This window comes from Megalops cyprinoides, chromosome 22 (assembly GCF_013368585.1).
Source record: "Megalops cyprinoides isolate fMegCyp1 chromosome 22, fMegCyp1.pri, whole genome shotgun sequence".
NCBI lineage: Eukaryota > Metazoa > Chordata > Actinopteri > Elopiformes > Megalopidae > Megalops > Megalops cyprinoides.
Genome location: NC_050604.1, coordinates 27,504,084 through 27,529,337, shown reverse-complemented (window position 1 = coordinate 27,529,337; position 25,254 = coordinate 27,504,084). Strand labels below are relative to the sequence as shown.

Here is a 25,254-nt window from a genome sequence, read left to right as displayed (position 1 = left end):
CCGAGCCCAGCAGCCTGCACTCCGGTGGATTCATTTTTCAGGTAGATCGCCACACTGGAGTTCATTCATTGCGAACATCTTAGTCCGAAATTAAACACGCAAGTCTTCAACACCTATCTGCACAGCGTGGTGAATTAAACTACACATTTCAAACGCTCCCCTTCAATAGCGACAGACAAATAAGGGGGGCACAGTATTTCTTTTAAATTATTTACATGTGACCTCACCTGAATCATTTCATCATGCAAATACATAAACCATAAATTTACTCTATGAAAAGGCTTGGATAATCTTTGAAAACATGCACTTAGCACATTGGAGAGCTGCTAAAACACAGAAAACGCAAACTGCTGTACTATAGTTTCATTCTGCTACACATTGCCTCACAGTACAAAGACCTGCAGTAGAACACCCTGAATGTGAATTCACAAATGAATGCAAATCAAAGACAGAAAGAGAAGTCAGTCGCACAGCTTCTTTAATTAGCGCGCTGATGTGGCAGTCGGTCCGTTTCGGGACGCTGGGAGGGACACACTGTCCCACGGTGCACACAGGCTTTTCACATCAGCACAGCAACCCGATAAAAAGGCAGCAAAAACACGGCTGGCAGAATGTCCCAGCTTTCTGCAGACAGCGAGGAGAAACCTCCCCACTGAACCACATGGAAGACCAGCTCCACACACACACACACACACACACACACACACACACACACACACACACACACACACGCAGACATACACACACAGACACACACACACACACACACACACACAGACACACACACGCAGACACACACACACAGACACACAGACACACACACACACACAGACATACACACACAGACACACACACACACACACACACACACACACACACACACACACACACGCAGACACACACACACACAGACACACAGACACACACACACACACACTCACACACCCAGACACACACACACACGCAGACACAGACACACACACACACACTCACACACCCAGACACACTCACACACCCAGACACACTCACACACACCCACACACACAGACACACACACACACACTCACACACCCAGACACACTCACACACCCAGACACACTCACACACACCCACACTCTCACACCCACACTCTCACACACAGACACAGACACAGACACACACACACAGACACACACACACTCAGCATCAGTGTACACACACACACACAGCATCAGTGTACACACACACACAGCATCAGTGTACACACACACACACACAGCATCAGTGCGCACACACACACAAACTACATCAGTACACACACACGCACACACACACACACACACACGCTGCATCAGTACACGCACACACACACACTCTGCATCAGTGTACGTACACACACACACGCACACGCACACACACACAGCATCAGTGTACACACACACTGCATCAGTACACACACACACACACACACACACTCACACACACACACAGCATCAGTGTACACACACACACTGCATCAGTACACACTCACACACGCACGCGCGCACACACACACGCACGCGTGTACACACACACACGCGCGCACGGACACACACACACGCGCATGCACACACACACACTCACACTCACACACACACACACACACACACACACACACACATGTATGCGCACACACTCACGCACACAAACACACACACACTCAAACTGCATCAGTACACACACACTCACACACACACTCACACACACTCACACACTCACACACACTCACACACTCATACACACACTCACCTCTGTTCAGGATGAAAACACCTGCAGCACATTGTGTTAAACTCCAGGTGTGTGTCACACAAGCTATTTACATGATTGGTTTTCTCTGCTACACAATTCTCTTAGGAAAATGACTTGGCTGAAATTTTACTACCAAAAAGTTCATTAACTGTCTAACTGTCTTGGACTCAGAAAGAAAAAAAATGGTACAGTTTTTAACTTTGTGTATAAAACATTAAAACATTTTGTCAATGAACGCAGAAGAGTGAAAATCATTAGAATGTAGTTCTGTTCAGCGAACTGGAGGAGGAAAGTTATTGTCAGCCGAAAAGGCTTCACCTACTCTGCCATTCGACAAACCAGCCAGGTACTGACAGGAATGCCTAGCAATCACAAACAATAAAAACACAACAAAAACATAAAACTGCAAATTATCAATAGTAAAGTACCAGGCTCTGAGTCAAACTGCTCTGTATGGGCCAGACAACAGCCTCAAATCCTCCATATATGTTAAGTATTCCATATATGCTACATTAAAAACCTCACGTTTTCTTGGTAAAGTACAGGCAGATATATGTATATATATATATGTATCTTTCAACAAAGCATATGCTTTTGTTTTCCCCTTCCAAACTTTTATATAATTTTAGCTAGAATTCAGGTAAACATATGCAAGTTCAGAGCAAACATGGGAAAGCTGGGTCACCTTAAAGTATTGCTGTCAGGGTAGGACTAGCTGTTAAGCGTCTTTTTAGCAAGCACAACGTCTGTACATCACAAGAACAAGAGCAAGCTCAGTAAAAAAAAATTAAAAATCAACCATCCGGCACATTTCACACAGAGCAACAGGGAGAGATGGCGGTGTGTGAGGAGGCGCTGCCTGTGACAGTGACGTCACTGCAGGCCAGGGACCACGACTGCTGAGGGCTCAGACGACCCTGCACACAGACAGCAGGAGAGAGAAACGCAAATCTCCTTTAGTCCAGTTAGCAAGAGCTGCTACAGAACACACACATTTCATTCAGGACAAAAGCAGAGAAACATTTATATGTTCTGTGATACCTGTCATATTTTTTCAGATTAATACATTTGAAATGTGTGCTGAAACATTCAAAAACATCAAATAAACACAATCCCACAGCTGGAGGAGTGGTGTTCTGCATACGTCTCCACGCAGCCTGGAGGAATCGAGATTCTCTCTCAGGTTATCAGATATTACTGTGGTATCATGCTGGGATCCTGTCCTGCAACAGGAAGGAAGTGGAACCAAGGGAGGGGTCTGCAAGTAGCTCTGCCCACTCCAGCCAGGGGGCGGGGCCGAATGCATCCTTCAGTGATTGGCTCCACTGCTGAAGATGCCATTAGCTACAACACACAGACAAAGAGACAAACAGCCAATCAGGTAATAGCAGGGCTGCCTGATGGTGTGTGTCTGCATGAGCATAGCTATGCCTGGCAGAAACCTGCTCTTCTCTTTGACATTGTGGGGTGGAGACACAGACAGATGTGCCAGTCACAGCTGTGGCTCAATGGCTGGGCCAATGACCAGATGAGCCATAACTGTAACCGAGAGGTTGTTGGTTCGATTCCCCGCAAGGGGCACTGCTGCTGTACCCTTGGGGAAGGTACTTAACCCACATCTGCCTCAGTAAATATCCAGCTGTATGAATGGATAACTTATTAAAACTTGTAATTGATATAAGTCGCCCTGGACAGCAGCATCTGCTACATGCCAATAATGTAATGTAACAATGTGAGCGCAGGCTGGGTGGGGGCAGAGAGACCCCCCCTTACTGGGAGGGCACGCTGGGGGAGCCGGAGCGGTGGAAGTGGATGTTGTGCCACTTGGCGTTGCGGCGGTGCCAGATGCGCGTCTCCTCGGCCTGTATGGTGCGGGGCACGCCACCCCCGTCCAGGTACTGCGTCAGCCGGATGTAGGCGATGCAGGCGGCCTCGTCCCCCAGCAGGTGCACGTGCGGGTTCAGCAGGATGGTGTGCACAGGCCTTGGCCCCTTAGACAGTGCTGCCGAGAGACGACACGCCAACCCGTCAAACAAAGAGCCAGAGAGGAAGCCCAACCCCCAGCCCTTAACCCCAACCGCAACCCCTAACCCCTAGCCTCTAACCTCTAACCCTAACCCCCAACCTCTAACCTCTAACCTCTAACCTCAAACCTCAAACCTCTAACCCCAACCCCCAACCCCTAACCTCTAACCTCTAACCTCTAACCCCAACCCCCAACCCCTAACCTCTAACCCCAACCCCTAACCCCTAACCCCAACTCCAACCCCAACCCCAACCCCAACCCCAACCCCAACCCCTAACCCTAAACCATCCACAAGGCTTCACACGCTCACAGAGCCAGAGAGGACTTTCAGTAAATGAACGACTCTATCAGTCGACTGTCAGTGATTTCAGGAGCTATTATTGCATTATTATTGCTGTACCATTCTCAAAGTAGAACCTGTGGAAGTCATGGCCTTCGACCAGGTTGCCTAAGGCCTCAGGTTCGAAAGATGTGAGTCCAGGATCGCAGATCTTGCTGTGGGACAGACGGAAGAAAGAGTGGTTAGGGTGACCTGGAGGAGGAGAGGAGAGCTCCGAGCTGGATGGAGCATCATGGGTAGAGTGGAAAGGGGCGGTACTCACATATAGGCCTCAAAGTCACCGCTGTTAATGGCCTCAATTAGCTGCTCTGTGACTTTAATTATCTCCTGCTTACGAGCTGAAAAACATAAAAACACAGGGATGGAGCACATATACCCACACTATTGTCTGCAGAGTCACACACACATATACACATACACACTACTGTCTGCAGACTCATATATACACACACACACATACACACACACACTACTGTCTGCAGACTCATACACACACTACGCTTTATAGACTCATATATACACATATATACTACTCTGTAGACTCAAACATATTCACACAGATACACACATGCATGTGCCCAAACCCATAGACACACACACACACACCGTAAACATACACACAGATAATAAACCAAATGTTCTCTGGCTAATCCTGTCAATGAACTGTCTCTGAGGAGGAGGAAGCGCTGGAACCTGTCAGCGCACCTGTGCTGTTGGGCTGCATAGAAGCTGAAGCTTCCCATCTGGTTTATTGATGAATTAGTGGTGGATTCAGGAGGGAAAACATGCTTTCACATGTGTATAAGTACCCATGAACATACATACAGAGAAATACACACACACTCACAAATATATACAAATATTTAACACATTTATAAACAAAAAAAAAACATAGACCAATGCTAACAGAATGATTTACATATGAACGGCACAGAGGCCTTAAATGTCACAGTACACTTTTCTGGAATATTCTACACTGTTACATTCTACACAGTATTACTCACTGTGTTACATTCTACACAGTGTTACTCACTGTGTTACATTCTACACAGTGTTACTCACAGTGTTACATTCTACACGGTGTTACTCACAGTGAATCTTCCCCTGAATGATCTAAACTGACACCACAATCCACACCACAACCCACAGTAACACTACAGCTCATACTAATGCAACCCATTAGCTTACTACAGAAGTTTTCAACATGCTTAAACATGTTACCATCAAAAATGAATACATTTTAAAATGAACTAATTCAACTAAAAGACAAAGAATGTTTTAAATAATTAAACCTGTTTACAGGTTTAAATCTGTTTAATAAGATATATTTCAATCCAATGAGGAAACAGCATCCAGTGCTGTAACATTTAAAAGCGTCTATGAGATTATTAAAAATGACTTTTACAGACCATAAAACGGCCATATGCCTTTCCAAACAGAAAATAAAATACAACATAAAATAAACATTAAATTTGTTCACTGATCTACACCCTGCGTAAGAGCAGAAGTTTGCAACAGTGTTCAACAACAAAGACAAACAAAGGCAATTGAAAAGGTGTCATTACCTTTAACACTGAGCGTGCAAGCTGAGAGATGACAGACAGAAACCTCAGTTTAATAAAACAAAACAGATTAATTGCCCACCACAAGGTATATAATGACATTAAACAAAAACAAACTTTTAAAGATTTAATTCCTGCATCCATATACCTCAGAAATGTACATTTTAAAGAACTATTTGTATAGACTATAAAAGTCACCCAAAAGTACAGAGAGATCACAGTCCTGCTACTGTTCCCACCCTGTACCCCCCCCCCCCCCCCACCCCACCCCGCCCTGAGCTGTGAGCACCCTGCAGAGCCTCAGTAACCCTTCCTCAGGCATGTCTTCATATTCTTGCTTCAAGAGCCCTTTTGTTGGTGGCTAAACAATTATTAACATTCTTTAGTTTTCTATAATGCTGTTACTTTATTTATTATATACAGCAGAAAGGAGCTCAACACGGTAGGTGTTTCATTACTTGAACAGGAAGTGACCTCACAGAGACAAACAGAAAAACACTGGTGACAAACAGGAGGACGGACGGACGGACAGACGGACGGACGGACAGAAAGACACCTGGCTGTACCTTTTGCATCCTCGTCCTCTATAGTAGTGTTGGTGCTCTCCATAGACTGCTGAGCAAAGAACCATGGTGACACACACATTCCCAACATGTTTACAGACGCCCCTCAGCACACACACAAACAATGGTTTAACACCTCCCATTATCTCTCAGAGTTCTACCATGCCCCCCCCCCCAACTCCAACCCCCTCCTGCACACGCACTCAGGGTAAACCCCCCCCCACCCCAACTCCAACCCCAACCCCAACCCCAACCCCCTCCTGCAGACTCACTCAGGGTAAGACCCCCCTGTGCCTCTGTGTACCTTGCTTCCATTGACAGGGTTATGGATCACTGTCGTCTGGGGCTCCTGGGCAGAAAACAAGAGAGGGAGAGGGAGAGAGAGAAAGGGAGGGAGAGAGAGAGAGAGAGGGAGAGAGAGAGAGAGAGAGGGAGAGAGAGGGAGAGAGAGGGAGAGAGAGGGAGAGAGAGGGGGAGAGAGGGGGAGAGAGAGAGAGAGAGAGAGAGAGAGAGAGAGAGAGAGAGAAAGAAAGAGAGAGAGGAGCTAACAAAGCTGCAGCTGGTTTCTCCCTCTCTGTGGGATGGAAATACGCTGCAGATGATTAAGATCTTGCAAACATTGATCTGGTTCCCGTACAGCAGATATAAGCAGATTACACAGATGCTGTAGTCTGTCTCTCACAGCGGGCTGGGATTAAGGGTTCTGTTCAGTGCATCTGCAGCCTCTGATACAATGCATCCTTTCTACCTAGAATGACTGTACAGCAGAGTGACTGTGCTGTGGATATCCAGACCAGCTACACATTTTGGTAAACCCAAAAAAGGCTATCACACATTCCTAAATTCCATGGTAACTGCCCAGCGTCACGGGAGCAAATCACCCAATCAAACTCAGAGCTCACAGACCAATCACAAGCATCTCCTGCATCAGCACCAAGGGCAGCGAGTGTGTAAGCACGTACCAGGGCAGGTGAGGGCGCTGTGTCTTTAGGGCACTTGTTGTTCACCTGTGAGGAAAGACAGACAGACACAGCTGTAGAAACGACAGGCACAGAAGCCACTGAAAACAATATGCACTGTCACCACATGATGATGTCATCAAGGTGAGCCTGCATCTTGTGTGATGTCTGACTTGGTAACCCTTCTTGGGCAAACAGAGGAGAGAGAGGGAAAGAAGTGAGAGAGAAGGAGAGAGAGAGGGAGAGAGAGCGAGAGAGGGAGAGAGAGAGAGAGGGGGAGAGAGAGGGAGAGAAGGGAAAGAGGTGAGAGAGAGAGAAACCTACTTTTCAAAATTCCAGTTACAATACCCAAACTTCCCAACCCTGCCCGAAACACAGCTATTACAAATCCTTCTCGGAGAGAAGTGGTGTCGTGTAAATTTGGCCGCAAAACATGTGTTTACCTGCCACAGAATGAGAGACAACGACGACTCTTCAATCTAATTTTACTGTACTGTTTTTAGTAAATTTTATTTTTGTATTATTTGTTATTGTTATGACTAATTGTTGTTTTTATTACGCTTTGGCAATATATATTTTAAGATATGTCATGTCAATAAAGCATTTTGAATTGAATTGAAATTGAGAGAGGGAGAGAGAGAGAGAGGGGGGAAAGAGGTGGGAAAGAGAGGGAGAGGGGGAGAGAGAGAAAGAGAGAGAGAGAGAGGGATAGAGAGAGAAAGAGGGAGAGAGAGGGAGAGGGAGAGAGAAAGAGAGAAGGGGGAGACAGAGAGTGGCAGCACACCCACCTTGACACCGTCCGGCTTCTTGTTGAGCAGGGTCTTGGCTGCTGTAGAGAGACACAGAGGACTCCTGAGTCAAGACACGCCCCACTCCTCCCGGCCAATCACACCGCGCTAGGCGCGGCCTTTCCACACAGTCTATCGCCCTCATGCAGTAATATTCTGAGTGCAGTAATATTCTGAGAATACACTCTACTAAAAATACACATAACATGAAAGCAATCTGGCAGGAATAAAGCCTCCCCTCGTATGAGGACACATACGCTGCCAAACCGTGAGAATCCTGCCAGGCTCTCAGGCTTACCCATAACGCCCTGCCACAGGAAAGCACACTCACTCAGTTCTGTCCTCTAGGGGCTCGTTAACGCACTCTGCTTAATGAAATATCACAGCGTATGCATATTTAAATGAGGTCTGATTGCTTATATCTTTGAAATAAAAACAGGTGGTCTGATGCATGGCCTGGCTTTATGGATAAGCAGTTTCCTCTCAAAAACACACGTTTGGACATCTACACTGAAACACAATCTGAGACACAGCAACTCCATGCGGGGTCTTAAATGTAACACTGTAACCACATACAGACACATTCACTTATAACTATATACTGTATGTAAAACAATCATTGTTTGTAAAGAAATCATTCCAGCACGGAGGGGGGGGGGGGGGGGTATCAGTAGCAGGGTAGCAGCCCCTCCCTTCCATTCACAGGGCTCTTACCTCATTCCAAACAAAGACAGGGAGACAAGGACAGAAAGGAACAGGAAACAGAGAGAGAACACTGAGCTTTGGAATTTCTGCATCTACATGAAATGAAGGATTATGGGAAATAAGGTGCAGAAAAGGATCCCCTGGATGCAAACAGAAATATTATGAAGATACAAATGACCTAAAATTACCAAAACACAGAGCTGTTCCACACACACACTGCTGTTCCACACACACACTAACACAGAGCTGTTCCACACACACACTAACACAGAGCTGTTCCACACACACACTGCTGTTCCACACACACACTAACACAGAGCTGTTCCACACACACACACTGCTGTTCCACACACACACTAACAGAGCTGTTCCACACACACACACACACACACACACACACACACACACACAGCTGTTCCACACACACACTAACACAGAGCTGTTCCACACACACACTAACACAGAGCTGTTCCACACACACACTGCTGTTCCACACACACACTAACACAGAGCTGTTCCACACACACACTAACACAGAGCTGTTCCACACACACACTAACAGAGCTGTTCCACACACACACACTGCTGTTCCACACACACACTAACAGAGCTGTTCCACACACACACACTGCTGTTCCACACACACACTAACAGAGCTGTTCCACACACACACACACACACACACACACACACACACACACACAGCTGTTCCACACACACACTAACACAGAGCTGGAGAGACTAGAGAGAGAGAGAGAGAGAGAGAGAGAGAGAGAGAGAGAGAGAGAGAGAGAGAGAGAGAGAGAGAGAGAGAGAGAGAGAGAGACAGAAAGAGAGAGATGCTGCAGTTGCATCAGTGAAAGGGAAGATGATGTCAAACATACTCCAGACAGCAGCCATCTTTGCAGTGTTTGTAGTTTTTGGCTGCTAATGGCTGAACTCCAAAGCGAATGATGGCGGCTCAGTACAGCCCTGCTCCCTACTGTTAGACGACACTGCAGCAGGTGTGAGGTGATGGAGTGAAAGGTCATATAAAGGTACTGAGAGGAAGTGAAGACAAACCTGAGAAATTCCGCGTTACCAGCAGCGTGGTGAGGATGGCCCCCTGCAGGTGAGAGGAGAGAAACACGGTGACCTCTGACCCGCCCTCCTCGGCCGTTACAGGCTGAACGGCAGATCCAGATCCTCACCTTCAGCTTCCTCCTGGCGTTAAACTTCTTCAGACATTCAACCGTCTCCTGCCTATGCATCATGGAGGCCACTGTGGACCGTTGCTGAGAGAGAGGGAGAGGGAGGGAGACGGAGGGAGACGGAGGGAGTGAGACAGAGAGAGAGGGTAGCAGGTTGTGTAGCAGGTTAGCGGGATTATGCAGAAACATACGCAGATCCAGGGGTGCTTGAGGGCCTCGGAGGCGCTGATGCGCTTGCTTGGATTGATCGTCAGCATCTTGTTGATCAGATCTTTGGCCTCAGGAGTCACTGTGTCCCACTCCGGAGACGGGAACTGCCAATCAATCAATCAATCAACCAGTCAATCAACCAATCAATCAACTAATCAATCTAATCAATCAATCAATCAGCCAACATATATAACTGTGGGAAGAATTGTACTGGAGGCTGTATGCGTGCATGTGTGTGTGTACGCGTATGCGTGTGTGAGAGTGTGTGTGCATGTGTGTGTGTGCGCGTATGCGTGTGTGAGAGTGTGTGTGCATGTGTGAGAGTGTGTGTGTAAGAGTGTGAGAGAGTGAGAGTGAGAGTGAGTGTGTGAGTGAGAGTGAGAGTGAGTGAGTGAGAGAGGGAGTGTGTGTGTGTGTGTGTGTGTGTGAGAGAGAGAGAGAGAGTGTATGTGTACTCACATCGTATGCTCCAGCTTTGATCTGCTGGTAGAGTCGATGTTGGTCCTCATCCCAAAAAGGAGGGTAACCAACCAGCAGGATGTAGAGAATCACCCCTACAGAGAGACCACAGTCAGCCTGCACCTCAATACGAGAGGGCGTTTAGGGCGAAATAACCGTCGGCCTGGCCTCTCATACCTCAACACACACACACACACACACACACACACACACACACACACACACATACACTCTCTTTCTCTCTCACACACACTCTCTCTCACTCACACACTCTCTCACAGTATCTCACACACAAACATACACACACGTGGGCGTATCGTGTGTACTCACCACATGCCCACATGTCTACCGGCTTTCCATATGGGTCCTTCCTCAAAACCTCTGGAGACAGATACCCTGGAGTCCCAGCAAAGCCTGCGGTGAACAGGGGGTGTTTGTGCAGTTATTTTAAGTGACAAAAAACCACACTGCAAAGCAAAATGAATTAAAAAGCAGCTTATAAGTGCTGGGGAACCTTCATCAGCATCAGTGCTGAGCGGCCGGAGCCCTGTACTGCACACAGCTCTGCTTCAGCTCTTCTGCCAATAAAGTCCATCTGAATAAGGCAGAGAGCCGCAGACGAACGGCAGGCTGGCTGATTGATTGATACTCACCAAACCAGGCCTGCTGGTCACCCTGCACCTCGATGGCCAGCCCAAAGTCCGCCAGCTTCACCGCCGCCCCCTTCAGCTTACTGGCCAATAGCAGGTTCTCCGGCTGTTTCACACACAGGAGGGAAAGACTGAACTCATCCCCTTCACCCCTTTACCCACACACACAGAAACACTCACACTCACACATACAAACGCACACGCGCATGCATGCACACGTGCACACACACACACACGCACGCACGCACACGCGGTCCCCCACACCTGGGGACAGGGGCAGAGACACCGAGCGGGGCAGGGATTCCCGAAAGCGCTTACAGAAAAGCCCGAGGGAAGCCATCAAAATTCCACTCACCCCCTGAATATTCATGGGGATATTCTGACTCATAAATGCTTCAGACTGAGGAAAAGCCCTGCTGAGGTGTGAGCAGCAGGACAATGTCCACGCAAACACCCCATCACACCCTGCAGTGTTACCATGGAAATGCATTCATTCAAAAACACTGCACAGTGTTACCACAGCAGTAATCACTTCAGATACATTGTTTGTTGAACATGCTACCTAAAATCATCATACAAATATTAGTGCTATCACTGGCACTGCTTAGGTAAAATTTTCACTTAAAATCAGAATAAAGTATCTGCATAAAGCTGATCACGTCTGTCTGTGCGCTCAATGACATCACAGCAGAGCAGGGCTGCATCCAAACTGACCTGCTCAGGGCCCCAGCGGCACAGCGCCCCCTTCTGACAGCAGTGTGGCAGTGCAGTGTCCCTGTGAGCCCATTCAGAGCCTGGCACAGAGTAACGGCACTGTGCTTCTGCTACAGACACAGAGTAACGGCACTGTGCTTCCGCTACAGACACAGAGTAACGGCACTGTGCTTCTGCTACAGACACAGAGTAACGGCAGAGTAACGGCACTGTGCTTCCGCTACAGACACAGAGTAACGGCACTGTGCTTCCGCTACAGACACAGAGTAACGGCACTGTGCTTCCGCTACAGACACAGAGTAACAGCAGTGTGCTTCCGCTACAGACGCAGCCTGCAGGACACAGGCCCACTGGGGCGTGGCTGTCTGCATACAGAGGCCTCTGTGGAACCGCCCCCAACCCCCCCACAAGCCAGCAGGACAGCAGCAAGGGAAAGTGTTACATCACAGCAGGTGGGGTTACGGGAAAGAGTGGGTGGGGTCATTGCGGCAAGGGGTGGGGTTATTACGAGGAGGGGGTGTGGTTACAGGAAAGAGCGGATGAGGTTACGATGAGGAGAGGGTGGGGTTATTGTTAGGAGGGGTGGGGTTACATGAGAGTGGGTGTGGTCATTGAGATGAGGGGTGGGGTTTTGGTGGGGAGGGGTTGGTTTACAATAAGCTGTGGGTGTGGTTACCAGCAAGACTGGGTGAGGTTGTGATGTGCACATCTGAAGTGTGTGTACTAACCTTCAGGTCCCTGTGCACGATGCCGTGAACGTGACAGTGGTGAACACTCTCCAAGATCTGCTGTATACAGTGACTGTGGACAGAGAGCACATCAGCAAAGAGGAGGCATCCAAAGCCAAAAAGAGCAATTATTATTAATCAAACCCGGTCTGATCACATCACCTGGGTATTAACAGATGGAAACATCGATGGATGAGGAAAAAGGAAAATAATGCATGTGCAGGCCGAGGCGCTGGAGTCTGTGAGGAGTGTTAGCCATCTGAGTGAGGATAGCGCATAGCTAATCTCACCCCAGTAAACCATACAGGCTCATAATATTTATTTTTTATATTTACACACTGGTTAGACAGTAATTACACTGTATTTAGTGTTTGCTCAGTAAATGCAATGTTTTATACAGTGTTACTATTTACTGTGTTTGCGCAGAGTTTACGCTGTAATTACAGTTATTACAGAGGTGATGGCCTACCTGGCGTCTGCTTCGCTGTAGTATTCTCTGGCCACGATGTCCTCGAACAGCTCCCCTCCCGTGACCCTGAGGGCAGGGCGGGGCAGACAGGAGACACTCAGAACATTCCTGCAGGTCAGGACTCTGCTCTCATTATAACACCAATCTGAATGCTACTGCACAGGGTGTGGATGGACTGTGCTGCCCAGGAAACCTGCAGGAACATCTGAGAGTCACCTGGGACTGCAGCACAGTGTGAGTGTGTGTGTGTGTGTGTGCGTACGCGAGTGTGAACGCATGAGTGCATGTGTGTGAGCGCGTGCATGTGTGTGCGTGTGTGTGTGTGCGTGCACAACTGTGTGAATGCATGAGTGCATATGTGTGTGAGAGCGTGCGTGCGCGTGTGTGTGCACATCAGTGTGAATGCATGACTGCATGTGTGTGTGATTGTGATTGTATGAGACAGTGGTGTTGAGAGTGTGAGCCTGACTTGGGTTCTGGTTACACTGCTACTCACAGGTCGAAGACGAGGTAGTGGAAGCCCTCCTCTGATATGCTGTCATGGAGCCGCACTGTGAAACAGAAACGCAGCTCAGTTACACACCAGCCTCCGTCAGCCAAAAGTCTGCAGAAATGAGCCCATTTTCTTGGGTGTCAGATTCAAGCAATTTGCGGAAATACCCAATTTTATTCCTACTCTTGCTCATATGATAACGAATGCCAACCATGAGTTATGTGCTTGTGCAAGTTATCTGCAAGAAATAGTAACTCTCCGAAAATCCCATGTAATTCTTTGCCAGTCTGAATCGCTGCCAAAATCATCTTACACTCCCCCTCTACTGTGTCCAAACACAACCGCCAGCCTTTTAGCGCACAGAGAGTGCGTTCCATCTCCAAGCGCACGCACGTGACCCAGACCCAGACCCAGACCCAAACCCAAACCTTAACCCTAACCCTAACCCAAACCCAAACCCAAACCCAAACCCAAACCCTAACCCTAACCCAAACACAACCGCCAGCCTTTTAGCGCACAGAGAGCGCGTTCCATCTCCAAGCGCACGCCCGTACGTGGTTTTACGCAACCCTCTGTTGTGTCTCAGGTTTCCACAAGTAACTATGTACAAAGTATAACAGAACAGCTCTGGTGAAGGCCTCTCGACTGAAACTTTCGCTAATTTGCACTTCACCCTTCACCACCTTACTTGTATTGCTGGAATTTTTGTAGTCCCAGAGCGCAAGTGTGCAGGGTTACTTTTGTATCTTGGTTTGTTTCCCTAAACCGATGCAACTGTGAAAAGTGCTGAATTGAGTACGTGCTTATAGGCACAGAACTGAACTTTCAGCATGTCTGCCACCTACACAGCAGACAGTCTTGCAGTTTCAATTTGCCAAGTAAGTTAATTACACTACAAGGGAACTGATTAGTTAATTATCAGAGCATATTCATTTGTTTATTGCAAATTGAATCACATGTTTACGTATTGAAAAGTGTTTTTATTCATATATAATTTTGAGAGATTTCATCAGAATGGCAAATGCTCAGCCTTGTGCTGGTGTATGTGGTAGGAGTGTTCTGGAGCAGTCAGAACAGTCATGCATACGTATGAACAATTTCCAATTTAGCACAAAGAAGAATTATTTTGGTCACATTGATTGTACGCATATTTTATGCACAAAATCATTCATACGCAGAACAGGCTCACTGTTCTGGCTCCCTGTCAACACACCGGCTGAGTGTACGGACTAAACTGGGTGTGCATGTTTCATGAGTCCGATGGAACATCGCGTTTCTGGAACAGTCCGCTGAATGAGGTCCTCCGACTCCCTGCTGCTTCTCACACCGGAATGAATGGAATCTTATTTCATCAGATTACATAGATTTAAACTTCCTCTGCTGTCTGACCCCAATTTCTGCTCCTAAACCCCTGAGAGGAGCTCTGGAAGTGTATTGATTTTGGCTTTGTACAGGAAAAATGACATGCATCTATGTGATTCCCTTTTAAACATAGATCTGCCTAAATTTCTGTAATTTCTTTTGTCCTGTGACAGCTTTAGTAAGCCAGACCACAGTTTTTTCTTTTCTGTGAATGAGTGTAAGAGATTGCACAGCCACTCAGAGACACACACTTCCACACATTTCATATTGTGCACGAGTGCTTTAGTTTCTCCTGCCAATAAACCAGCATTTAACTTAGAGTGTGTGCACAAGAGAGAGAGAGGCAGGGAGAGACAGGGACAGTGAGGAAACCCCTCTCTGGGAGTTCCTCCATGATGACTCAGCTCAGAGATCGCTCTTCATTACCATCCCCCGACTGACAGAGAGCTGGCATGCTTTGTCACTCCATCTCCATGGAAACAGTGGAACAGTAAATCCTTCTGAAGCCAATGCTCTCTGTACGAGCTGATGGCTAACAGGGCAGCCAATGAGAGGGCGTGTCAGAGACAGCCTGTCACGGGAGACAGGGGTGTGTCTCAGAGGATTTTGGGAGTTGATGAGATGCAATGAACTGCCCAGACCAGGGTGCGACAGAGCCCAGTGCATGCTGGGAAAGGCCATTCTTCACAAACAGGGTCTCATTCAATTCCCATGACAGCTGGCAGCCATGACAACAGGAGGACATTTCTGTCCTGGAGGGGCAGTGAGTGTGATCTGTGGGCTTAGAGCAGCAGAGAGTACACGCGCACACACACACACACACACACACACACACACACACAACACTTACACACTCACACACTCACACAACACACACACACACACACACACACACACACACACACACACACACACTCACACACTCACACACATGCTCACACAGACGCTCACAGACACTCACACAGACTCACATGCGCTTACACACGCGCTCACACACACATACACTCACACTCCATTTTAAGCTCTGTCCCAAACAGAAGGTCACAGGTGTCTTTGTGAGATGCCAAAGCCATCTGAAAGAACACATCTGACATTGCAATAAGCAGGAAGTGTCCTATTGTTTTTTTCTGCTAATATGACAGTAAGTGAAAGAAAAAAATCACTTGTGAGGGATGATTATAGTATACCTATGGGTAATTTGCTTGCTCGACTGGTTTATCACATTGAGTAATCTTGGTCATTAGTTATTTGTTTGTTTTGCTGATTTTTGTTAATGTATGCATTTAGAGCAACATATAATAGCACAGTTTTGCTATATAGCTAGCTAGCTACAGTTCAGCTAACCAGGTAGCCATTTAAAATTTGCCAGTATCTGTTGTATGCTAAACAGCCATACACCTGCACAATTATACAACTGCACTGATTGAAGCAGGTGCTAAACTTTCTTCATCTTAAGATATTTTCCTAGTTAGTGCATATCCTTATGCTTTGCAGTGCTACAATCAGCTGTGAGTGGGTTAGCATTGCTACAATCAGCTGTGGGTGAGTTAGCGTCACTACAAATCAGCTGTGGGTGAGTTAGCGGCACTACAATCAGCTGTGGGTGAGTTAGCGGCACTACAATCAGCTGTGGGTGAGTTAGCGGCACTACAATCAGCTGTGGGTGAGTTAGCGTCGCTACAGTCAGCTGTGGGTGAGTTAGCATCACTACAGTCAGCTGTGGGTGAGTTAGCGTCACTACAGTCAGCTGTGGGTGAGTTAGCATTGCTACAGTCAGCTGAGAGTGGGTGGGTTTCAGCAGCATGATGTCTGTTTGCCTTGTTGCAGCAGGAGATTCTCTGGTGGGGCGTGGCTTTGGAGAGTGACAGGTGTCTGTCAGACAGGAGCTCACCAATGTTGGGGTGTTTCAGCAGGCGGCAGATTCTGGCCTCACGCTCCAACTTCTGGTGATCTGAGGGGAGAGAGAGGCGTTACTGAGCGTGCTCAGACACAGGAGAGAGAGGCACTTACATGTATGCACACACAAACAACAACACACACAACAACTTACACCTCTCTCTCTCTCTCTCTCTCTCTCTCTCTCTCTCTCACACACACACACACACAAAATGTGAACATTTCAGTCACCCAAAAGGAATATCTATTGATAAATCCTCTTTGAGGCACCAGCTTGAATGAATATAAACAACAAGAGCCACAACAGCCTTTCCCCCTGACAGAGATCTGTCTCCTCTCCTCCCCTGTCTGACCTCTCCCATCTCTCCCACCTCTCCCATCTCTCCCACCTCTCATCTCTCCCATCTCTCCTCTCCTCTCCTCTCCCATCTCTCCCCTCCTCTCCTCTCCTCTCCCATCTCTCCCCTCCTCTCCTCTCCCATCTCTCCCCTCCTCTCTCATCTCTCCCCTCCTCTCCTCTCCCATCTCTCCCCTCCTCTCCTCTCCCATCTCTCCCCTCCTCTCCTCTCCCATCTCTCCCCTCCTCTCCCACCTCTCCCCCCCTCTCTCATCTCTCAGGGGACAACTGTGCTAACAGATGGCAAGGGCTGCACTGCCATAGAGCTGCACTAGCTGACTGCAGGGACTGTGTCAGCTGTCCTGTACTAGCTAATCCCATAATGCAATGCCAGCTGGCGCTCTCAGGATGCTGCTGTAACCTGTGCAGCACTGTGCACAGGATCCCAGAAACACCGCCACAAGAACCCAGAAACACCGAGCGCAGGATCCCAGAAACACCGAGCGCAGGATCCCAGAAACACCGAGCACAGGATCCCAGAAACACCGAGCACAGGATCCCAGAAACACCGAGCGCAGGATCCCAGAAACACCGAGCACAGGATCCCAGAAACACCGAGCACAGGAACCCAGAAACACCGAGCACAGGATCCCAGAAACACCGAGCACAGGATCCCAGAAACACCGAGCACAGGATCCCAGAAACACCGAGCGCAGGATCCCAGAAACACCGAGCACAGGAACCCGGGATGGCTGGAATACAGATCAAGCTAAACTCTCTCCCTCCCTCTCCTCTTTCTCTCTGTCACTCTCTCCATCTCTGCCCCCTCCTTTCTCCTTCCTCTCCCCGTCCCAGATTCCATCCCTCCATTTCACATGCTTTACTGGCAGAATGTAAATGTAGTGATTCCACCAGAGATGAAGAATTCAGAGATCAGCCTGGTGAGAGTAACGGTGATCAGCACTTCTCTCTCACGCTCTGCTCACAGGAAGTGACGTGTAATGGTACCTACTGCTGCGAACCCTCAGCACGGCCTGTACTGACCACAGGTACCTACCAGTCTGCTGGACAGCTGGTGTCTAGCAACTCTTCCACCAATCACAGTCCAGGCCCAGCTCCACTCCACTGCAGTGGAACTACCCTTGCATGCAAATAGTAGTGAGGGAAGTGTGTATGGATACACTGTCCAAACGCATAAGAAAAGGGGATCCCGGCCCTGTGTGTAGCTTTGTAATCCAGAACCACCTCACCTGATTTTCAGGGAATGTGGTATGCTGATGAACACATGCCAAAGACCGTAGCTGCCACTGTGCTGTGAACAGGGCATGGGCTGTGTGGCACTGTGTGTGTGTGTGAGACGCTGTGTGTGCGTGTGAGTGACGCTGTGTGTGCGTGTGAGTGACGCTGTGTGTGCGTGTGAGTGACGCTGTGTGTGCGTGTGAGTGACGCTGTGTGTGTGTGAGATGCTGTGTGTGTGTGTGACGCTGTGTGTGTGTGTGTGACGCTGTGTGTGTGTGTGTGTGTGTGTGAGTCATGCTGTGTGTGAGTGACGCTGTGTGTGTGTGTGAGTGACGCTGTGTGTGTGTGTGTGTGAGTGACGCTGTATGTGTGTGAGACGCTGTGTGTGCGTGTGAGTGACGCTGTGTGTGCGTGTGAGTGACGCTGTGTGTGCGTGTGAGTGACGCTGTGTGTGCGTGTGAGTGACGCTGTGTGTGTGTGAGTGACGCTGTGTGTGTGTGTGACGCTGTGTGTGTGTGTGACGCTGTGTGTGTGTGTGTGTGTGTGTGAGTCATGCTGTGTGTGTGAGTGACGCTGTGTGTGTGTGTGTGTGACGCTGTGTGTGTGTGTGTGTGACGCTGTGTGTGTGTGTGTGAGATGCTGTGTGTGTGTGAGATGCTGTGTGTGTGTGTGTGTGAGACGCTGTGTGTGTGTGAGACGCTGTGTGTGTGAGTGACGCTGTGTGTGTGTGTGTGAGACGCTGTGTGTGTGTGTGAGACGCTGTGTGTGTGTGTGAGTGACGCTGTGTGTGTGTGAGACGCTGTGTGTGTGTGACGCTGTGTGTGTGTGTGTCATGCTGTGTGTGTGTGTGTGAGTCATGCTGTGTGTGTGTGAGTCATGCTGTGTGTGTGTGAGTCATGCTGTGTGTGTGTGTGAGTCATGCTGTGTGTGTGTGAGTCATGCTGTGTGTGTGTGAGTCATGCTGTGTGTGTGTGAGAGTGACGCTGTGTGTGTGTGAGTGACGCTGTGTGTGTGTGAGTGACGCTGTGTGTGTGTGAGTGACGCTGTGTGTGTGTGTGTGTGTGAGTGACGCTGTGTGTGTGTGTGAGTGACGCTGTGTGTGTGTGTGTGTGTGTGTGTGTTTGTAAGAGGGTGACAGTCTGTGATGGATGCACTTCGTGTCTGACAGCTAGGCAGCTTCGTGACTGATGGCTGCGTTGGGCTCACTGTTCCCAGGTCAGTGGGAGAGAGGTGTGGATCTCTCTGAATCAGTGGCCTGCGTTGGGCTCACTGTTCCCAGGTCAGTGGGAGAGAGGTGTGGATCTCTCTGAATCAGTGGCCTGCGTTGGGCTCACTGTTCCCAGGTCAGTGGGAGAGAGGTCGGGTGGCCTGCTGCTCTGGAGCTCTGCTGTGTCTCCTGTCACAGGAAGTACTCACACTACAGCACAGTGCCCACTGCTCACTCACGCGGTCTCCTGCTGCGTGCGGTTGGCTGAGCCCTCCGAGTGCTGCGTGTGATTGGCTGAGCCCTCCGAGTGCTGTGTGTGATTGGCTGAGCTGTGAGAGCTGAGTGAGGAGTCAGAGAGAGTGCAGATCAGGGTCACACTCCTCTCCCTTCTGCAGCTCTCAGTCATCCCTTTGAAAACTCCATATGAATCATCCAATGAAATTACAGCGACCACTGGGGGCACCAAAGTGCCCCTGTCCTGCTGATGTCAGTCAGAACACGGCGTAGTGTTTCCCAGAGCACTCATGGGAGGTGAAGTCCACCCAGGGGGTGTGGAGAGGGTCGCATTGAGCATTGGACTTCATTTCCCATCAGCAACTCTGCTTAGCGTTTCACCCGTTAAATGCACTCTGCGTGCAACTGCTTATGAAATCACAATGTTCCTTATGTTCATGTTTCCAAGGTATCAAACTGAATGAGGCACACAGAAGGGGTGGGGTCTCATTTTAAACACAGCAACTGTGGAACAGACACGAAAACAGACAAAACCCCGCGATCACCATCACCCTCAGCATCAAGCTCCTCCCCCAGGAAGGAGAGTCAGTCAGAAGCAATCGCTCACAGACAGACCCGCAGTGTGAGTTCCTGCTGCCTGCAGTCACACACACCCAGAGCAAAGATTAAAAAGACTGGAATGAAAGAACTGGGCTGGATTTCCAGCAGATCCACAGAGTATAAGAGCAGCAGACTTACAATCAATCACCCACACCCCCACACACCCGAACAAACACACACACCCCCGCGCACACGCACGCACACACACACACAGCTGCGGGACTGTGGCACACACCCCTGGCTGAGAGCTTCTTGGTGTTGATTATCTTGGCCGCGTACTCCTGCCCAGAGGAGATCTTCACACACCTCCTGACCACAGAGAAGGCACCCCTGCAAGAGAGGAGGTTTTCAGAGCACCACACCTTAACACACCCCTCTGTGCCCCGCCCAGAACACCAAACCCACTCCACACACCCGTCTGTGCCCCGCCCAGAACACCAAACCCACTCCACACACCCGTCTGTGCCCCGCCCAGAACACCAAACCCACTCCACACACCTCTCTGTGCCCCGCCCAGAACACCAAACCCACTCCACACACCCGTCTGTGCCCCGCCCAGAACACCAAACCCACTCCACACACCCGTCTGTGCCCCGCCCAGAACACCAAACCCACTCCACACACCTCTCTGTGCCCCGCCCAGAACCACACCCTTACACACCTCTCTGTGCCCCGCCCAGAACCACACCCTTACACACCTCTCTGTGCCCCGCCCAGAACCACACCCTTACACACCTCTCTGTGCCCCGCCCAGAACCACACCCTTACACACCTCTCTGTGCCCCGCCATGGCATTACAAACTTCATTGCAATAATCTTCCATAGTTATTATGACAGATGATATGACGATATGCTAATTCATGGAGAAGCACACACACACAAGTCTGTGTCTCAGCCTCCCGCTGTGAGGTGGAGCCACTGCCTGTGTCGCTGTGATTGGCTGGAGTGAAGGGCACGTCGTCTCGCTGTGATTGGCTGGAGTGAAGGGCAGGTCGTGTCGCTGTGATTGGCTGGAGTGAAGGGCACGTCGTGTCGCTGTGATTGGCTGGAGTGAAGGGCAGGTCGTGTCACTGTGATTGGCTGGAGTGAAGGGCACGGTCGTGTCTCTGTGATTGCCTGGAGTGAAGGGCACGGTCGTGTCTCTGTGATTGCCTGGAGTGAAGGGCACGTCGTGTCGCTGTGATTGGCTGGAGTGAAGGGCACGTCGTGTCGCTGTGATTGGCTGGAGTGAAGGGCAGGTCGTGTCTCTGATTGCCTGGAGTGAAGGGCACGTCGTGTCGATGTGATTGGCTGGAGTGAAGGGCACATTGTGTCGCTGTGATTGGCTGGAGTGAAGGGCGGGTCGTGTCGCTGTGATTGGCTGGAGTGAAGGGCACGTCGTGTCGCTGTGATTGGCTGGAGTGAAGGGCAGGTCGTGTCTCTGATTGGCTGGAGTGAAGGGCAGGTCGTGTCACTGTGATTGGCTGGAGTGAAGGGCGGGTCGTGTCGCTGTGATTGGCTGGAGTGAAGGGCGGGTCGTGTCGCTGTGATTGGCTGGAGTGAAGGGCACATTGTGTCGCTGTGATTGGCTGGAGTGAAGGGCAGGTCGTGTCTCTGATTGGCGGAGTGAAGGGCAGGTCGTGTCACTGTGATTGGCATGGAGTGAAGGGGCGGGTCGTGTCGCTGTGATTGGCTGGAGTGAAGGGCGGGTCTGTCCGCTGTGGATTGGCTGGAGGTGAAAGGGCACATTGTTGTTCGCTGTGATTGGCTGGAGTGAAGGGCAGTCGTGTCTCTGATTGCCTGGAAGTGAAGGGCACGTGGTTTCGCTGTGATTGGCTGGAGTGAAGGGCAACGTCGTGTCCGCTCGTGATTGGCTGGAGTGAACTGGCAGGTCCGTGTTCTGATTGGCCTTGGAGTGAAGGGCACGTCGTGTCGATGTTGATTGGCTGGAGTGAAGGGCACATTGTTGTCGGCTGTGATTGGCTGGAGTGAAGGGCAGGTCGTGTCTCTGATTGCCTGGAGTGAAGGGCACGTTGTGTCGCTGTGATTGGCTGGAGTGAAGGGCACGTCGTGTCGCTGTGATTGGCTGGAGTGAAGGGCAGGTCGTGTCTCTGATTGCCTGGAGTGAAGGGCACGTCGTGTCGATGTGATTGGCTGGAGTGAAGGGCACATTGTGTCGCTGTGATTGGCTGGAGTGAAGGGCGGGTCGTGTCGCTGTGATTGGCTGGAGTGAAGGGCACGTCGTGTCGCTGTGATTGGCTGGAGTGAAGGGCAGGTCGTGTCTCTGATTGGCTGGAGTGAAGGGCAGGTCGTGTCGCTGTGATTGGCTGAGTGAAGGGCGGGCGGGTCGTGTCGCTGTGATTGGCTGGAGTGAAGGGCGGGTCGTGTCGCTGTGATTGGCTGGAGTGAAGGGCACATTGTGTCGCTGTGATTGGCTGGAGTGAAGGGCAGGTCGTGTCTCTGATTGCCTGGAGTGAAGGGCACGTTGTGTCGCTGTGATTGGCTGGAGTGAAGGGCACGTCGTGTCGCTGTGATTGGCTGGAGTGAAGGGCAGGTCGTGTTTCTGATTGCCTGGAGTGAAGGGCACGTTGTGTCGCTGTGATTGGCTGGAGTGAAGGGCAGGTCGTGTCTCTGATTGCCTGGAGTGAAGGGCACGTTGTGTCGCTGTGATTGGCTGGAGTGAAGGGCACGTCGTGTCGCTGTGATTGGCTGGAGTGAAGGGCAGGTCGTGTTTCTGATTGCCTGGAGTGAAGGGCACGTTGTGTCGCTGTGATTGGCTGGAGTGAAGGGCACATTGTGTCGCTGTGATTGGCTGGAGTGAAGGGCACGTCGTGTCGCTGTGATTGGCTGGAGTGAAGGGCACGTCGTGTCGCTGTGATTGGCTGGAGTGAAGGGCAGGTCGTGTCTCTGATTGGCTGGAGTGAAGGGCGGGTCGTGTCGCTGTGATTGGCTGGAGTGAAGGGCGGGTCGTGTCGCTGTGATTGGCTGGAGTGAAGGGCGGGTCGTGTCGCTGTGATTGGCTGGAGTGAAGGGCAGGTCGTGTCGCTGTGATTGGCTGGAGTGAAGGGCAGGTCGTGTCGCTGTGATTGGCTGGAGTGAAGGGCAGGTCGTGTCGCTGTGATTGGCTGGAGTGAAGGGCAGGTCGTGTCGCTGTGATTGGCTGGAGTGAAGGGCAGGTCGTGTCTCTGATTGGCTGGAGTGAAGGGCGGGTCGTGTCGCTGTGATTGGCTGGAGTGAAGGGCGGGTCGTGTCGCTGTGATTGGCTGGAGCGAAGGGCAGGTCGTGTCTCTGATTGGCTGGAGTGAAGGGCGGGTCGTGTCGCTGTGATTGGCTGGAGTGAAGGGCGGGTCGTGTCTCTGTGATTGGCTGGAGCGAAGGGCGGGTCGTGTCGCTGTGATTGGCTGGAGTGAAGGGCTGGGGAGGGCTGTGGGTGTGGCTCTGCTTCATCTAAAGTCACCTGGATTCACAGCGTGTCCTGCGGGATGTTTTAGTATGAGCAGCAGAGGAGGAACAACACTGAACAGGCTGGGTACAGAGTGTACCTGAGATACAGAGGAACTCGGAGAGAGAGGAAGAGAGAGAGAGGGGGAGAGAGGGGGAGAGAGAGAGAGAGAGAGGGAGAGAGGAAGAGAGGGAGAGAGACATGGGGGGAGCAATGCCCTCATGATTACACTGCATGTTTTCCATAATATAACATGGTCTCTTAGACATGCTTCTGCACAGACATGCGTGGGAAATGCACCAGAGATAGCAAATGCGCAGCTACTGACACGCGACGGGATAATCACCCGTCTCCAGACCAATCAGCCCAGCTTGTGTTTGCAGCTACTCCCGTTAACGAAGTCGGTAAAGAAAAGGTCTTTAGTTACACCATGACATCAACTGTAGGCGTGGAGAAGAAAAATTACTTCAGTGTCTGACTGGATGATGATTAGAGATAACTGTCTCTTTACCATATACCTGTATTATGGCGAGATCACTATACGGATAAGCAGAAATCCCCTCCGTTTAAACGACGTGTAAACGCATCACATCATAAATGTCAAACTTATTTGATCATTTCTGGAGGCGCTGTAAGCGAAGCCTCCTGCCGTCAGTATGAGCATGTTCCTCACACACCCGCGCAGACACACACGCCGGAGAACCGTGCGAAACGCGGCATGCATGTTGCGTAACATCCACACATCCATGGCGACGCATGATGCCGGGCGGCGCGCGCTTACTTGCCCAGCTCCTCGAGCAGCTGGTGCTCGTCTGTGAACCTGGTGCAGATGGTCAGAGCCATGGCGCGAGACGCGGGCGGCCAGGAGAGGCGCGAGGAGAGGTGCAGACAATATGCAGAGTCCCGATAAACAGAGCGCACGCTCACTTTTCCTCAATGAACTATGAATTCTAGCTAACAAGCAACCATAAAAATGTACAAACAGCAGCTCGTCCGGCGAGAGGGGCTGCGGCGTCCTAAAAGCCCTTAGCGATGATGAGACCGCCAGCGCCGCCGCCTCTGCTGCGCTGCGCGACTGCTGCTCTTTCCCCGGACATGCGGCATTTTGTATGCGTTACTATTCCTATCGAGCGCTTCCTGGTGCAGTCCAGTCTCCCATGGCTGTAGTGCAGCGCCCCCTAGCTGCAGAGGACGGCCCCACTCCTCGGAAGCCGTGTGACGCCGGGAACAGCAGACGGAGGGATGCCGAGGGGCGAGGGGCGCTCCGCTGAGCTCGGAAAACAGCGGCTGCGGGGAGAAATCTGCTTCGCACTTCGTCCAGTCCGAGCGCGTCCA

General features: G+C 50.3%; 1 protein-coding gene across 3 annotated transcripts; it reads right to left on the bottom strand.

The window, feature by feature from the left end:
• Positions 1-1,747: 1,747 nt before the first annotated feature.
• LOC118769792 (calcium/calmodulin-dependent protein kinase type II delta 2 chain-like) lies at positions 1,748-25,254 on the bottom strand. 3 transcript variants are annotated; one of them, XM_036517114.1, is made up of 21 exons: positions 24,701-25,254; positions 20,734-20,828; positions 16,877-16,936; positions 13,627-13,681; positions 13,131-13,196; positions 12,662-12,734; positions 11,223-11,325; positions 10,900-10,983; positions 10,570-10,664; positions 10,092-10,214; positions 9,901-9,984; positions 9,773-9,815; positions 8,006-8,046; positions 7,221-7,265; positions 6,563-6,607; positions 6,262-6,310; positions 5,699-5,719; positions 4,396-4,471; positions 4,194-4,288; positions 3,541-3,769; positions 1,748-3,111 (listed from the first exon to the last, which is right to left on the bottom strand). In XM_036517114.1, the coding sequence occupies exons 1-21, from the start codon at positions 24,760-24,762 to the stop codon at positions 3,108-3,110; spliced, it is 1,548 nt and encodes a 515-aa protein (XP_036373007.1). In that variant the 5' UTR covers positions 24,763-25,254; the 3' UTR covers positions 1,748-3,107. The 3 variants fall into 3 exon arrangements, with proteins under 3 accessions (XP_036373007.1, XP_036373008.1, XP_036373009.1); XM_036517115.1 differs by lacking the exon at positions 1,748-3,111 and having other exon boundaries at positions 3,146-3,769; positions 6,262-6,307; XM_036517116.1 differs by lacking the exon at positions 1,748-3,111 and having other exon boundaries at positions 3,146-3,769; positions 8,006-8,043.

What these genes read in the sequence shown, in the direction of transcription:
- LOC118769792 (XM_036517114.1), bottom strand. Translation starts at nt 24,762, where the DNA reads ATGGCTCTGACCATCTGCACCAGGTTCACAGACGAGCACCAGCTGCTC. An exon ending in CAAGAAGCTCTCAGCCAGGG is followed by an intron (nt 16,937 to 20,733) that starts GTGTGTGCCACA and finishes CTCTCCCCTCAG; the next exon opens with ATCACCAGAAGTTGGAGCGT. An exon ending in TCAAAGCTGGAGCATACGAT is followed by an intron (nt 10,215 to 10,569) that starts GTGAGTACACAT and finishes ATTGATTGGCAG; the next exon opens with TTCCCGTCTCCGGAGTGGGA.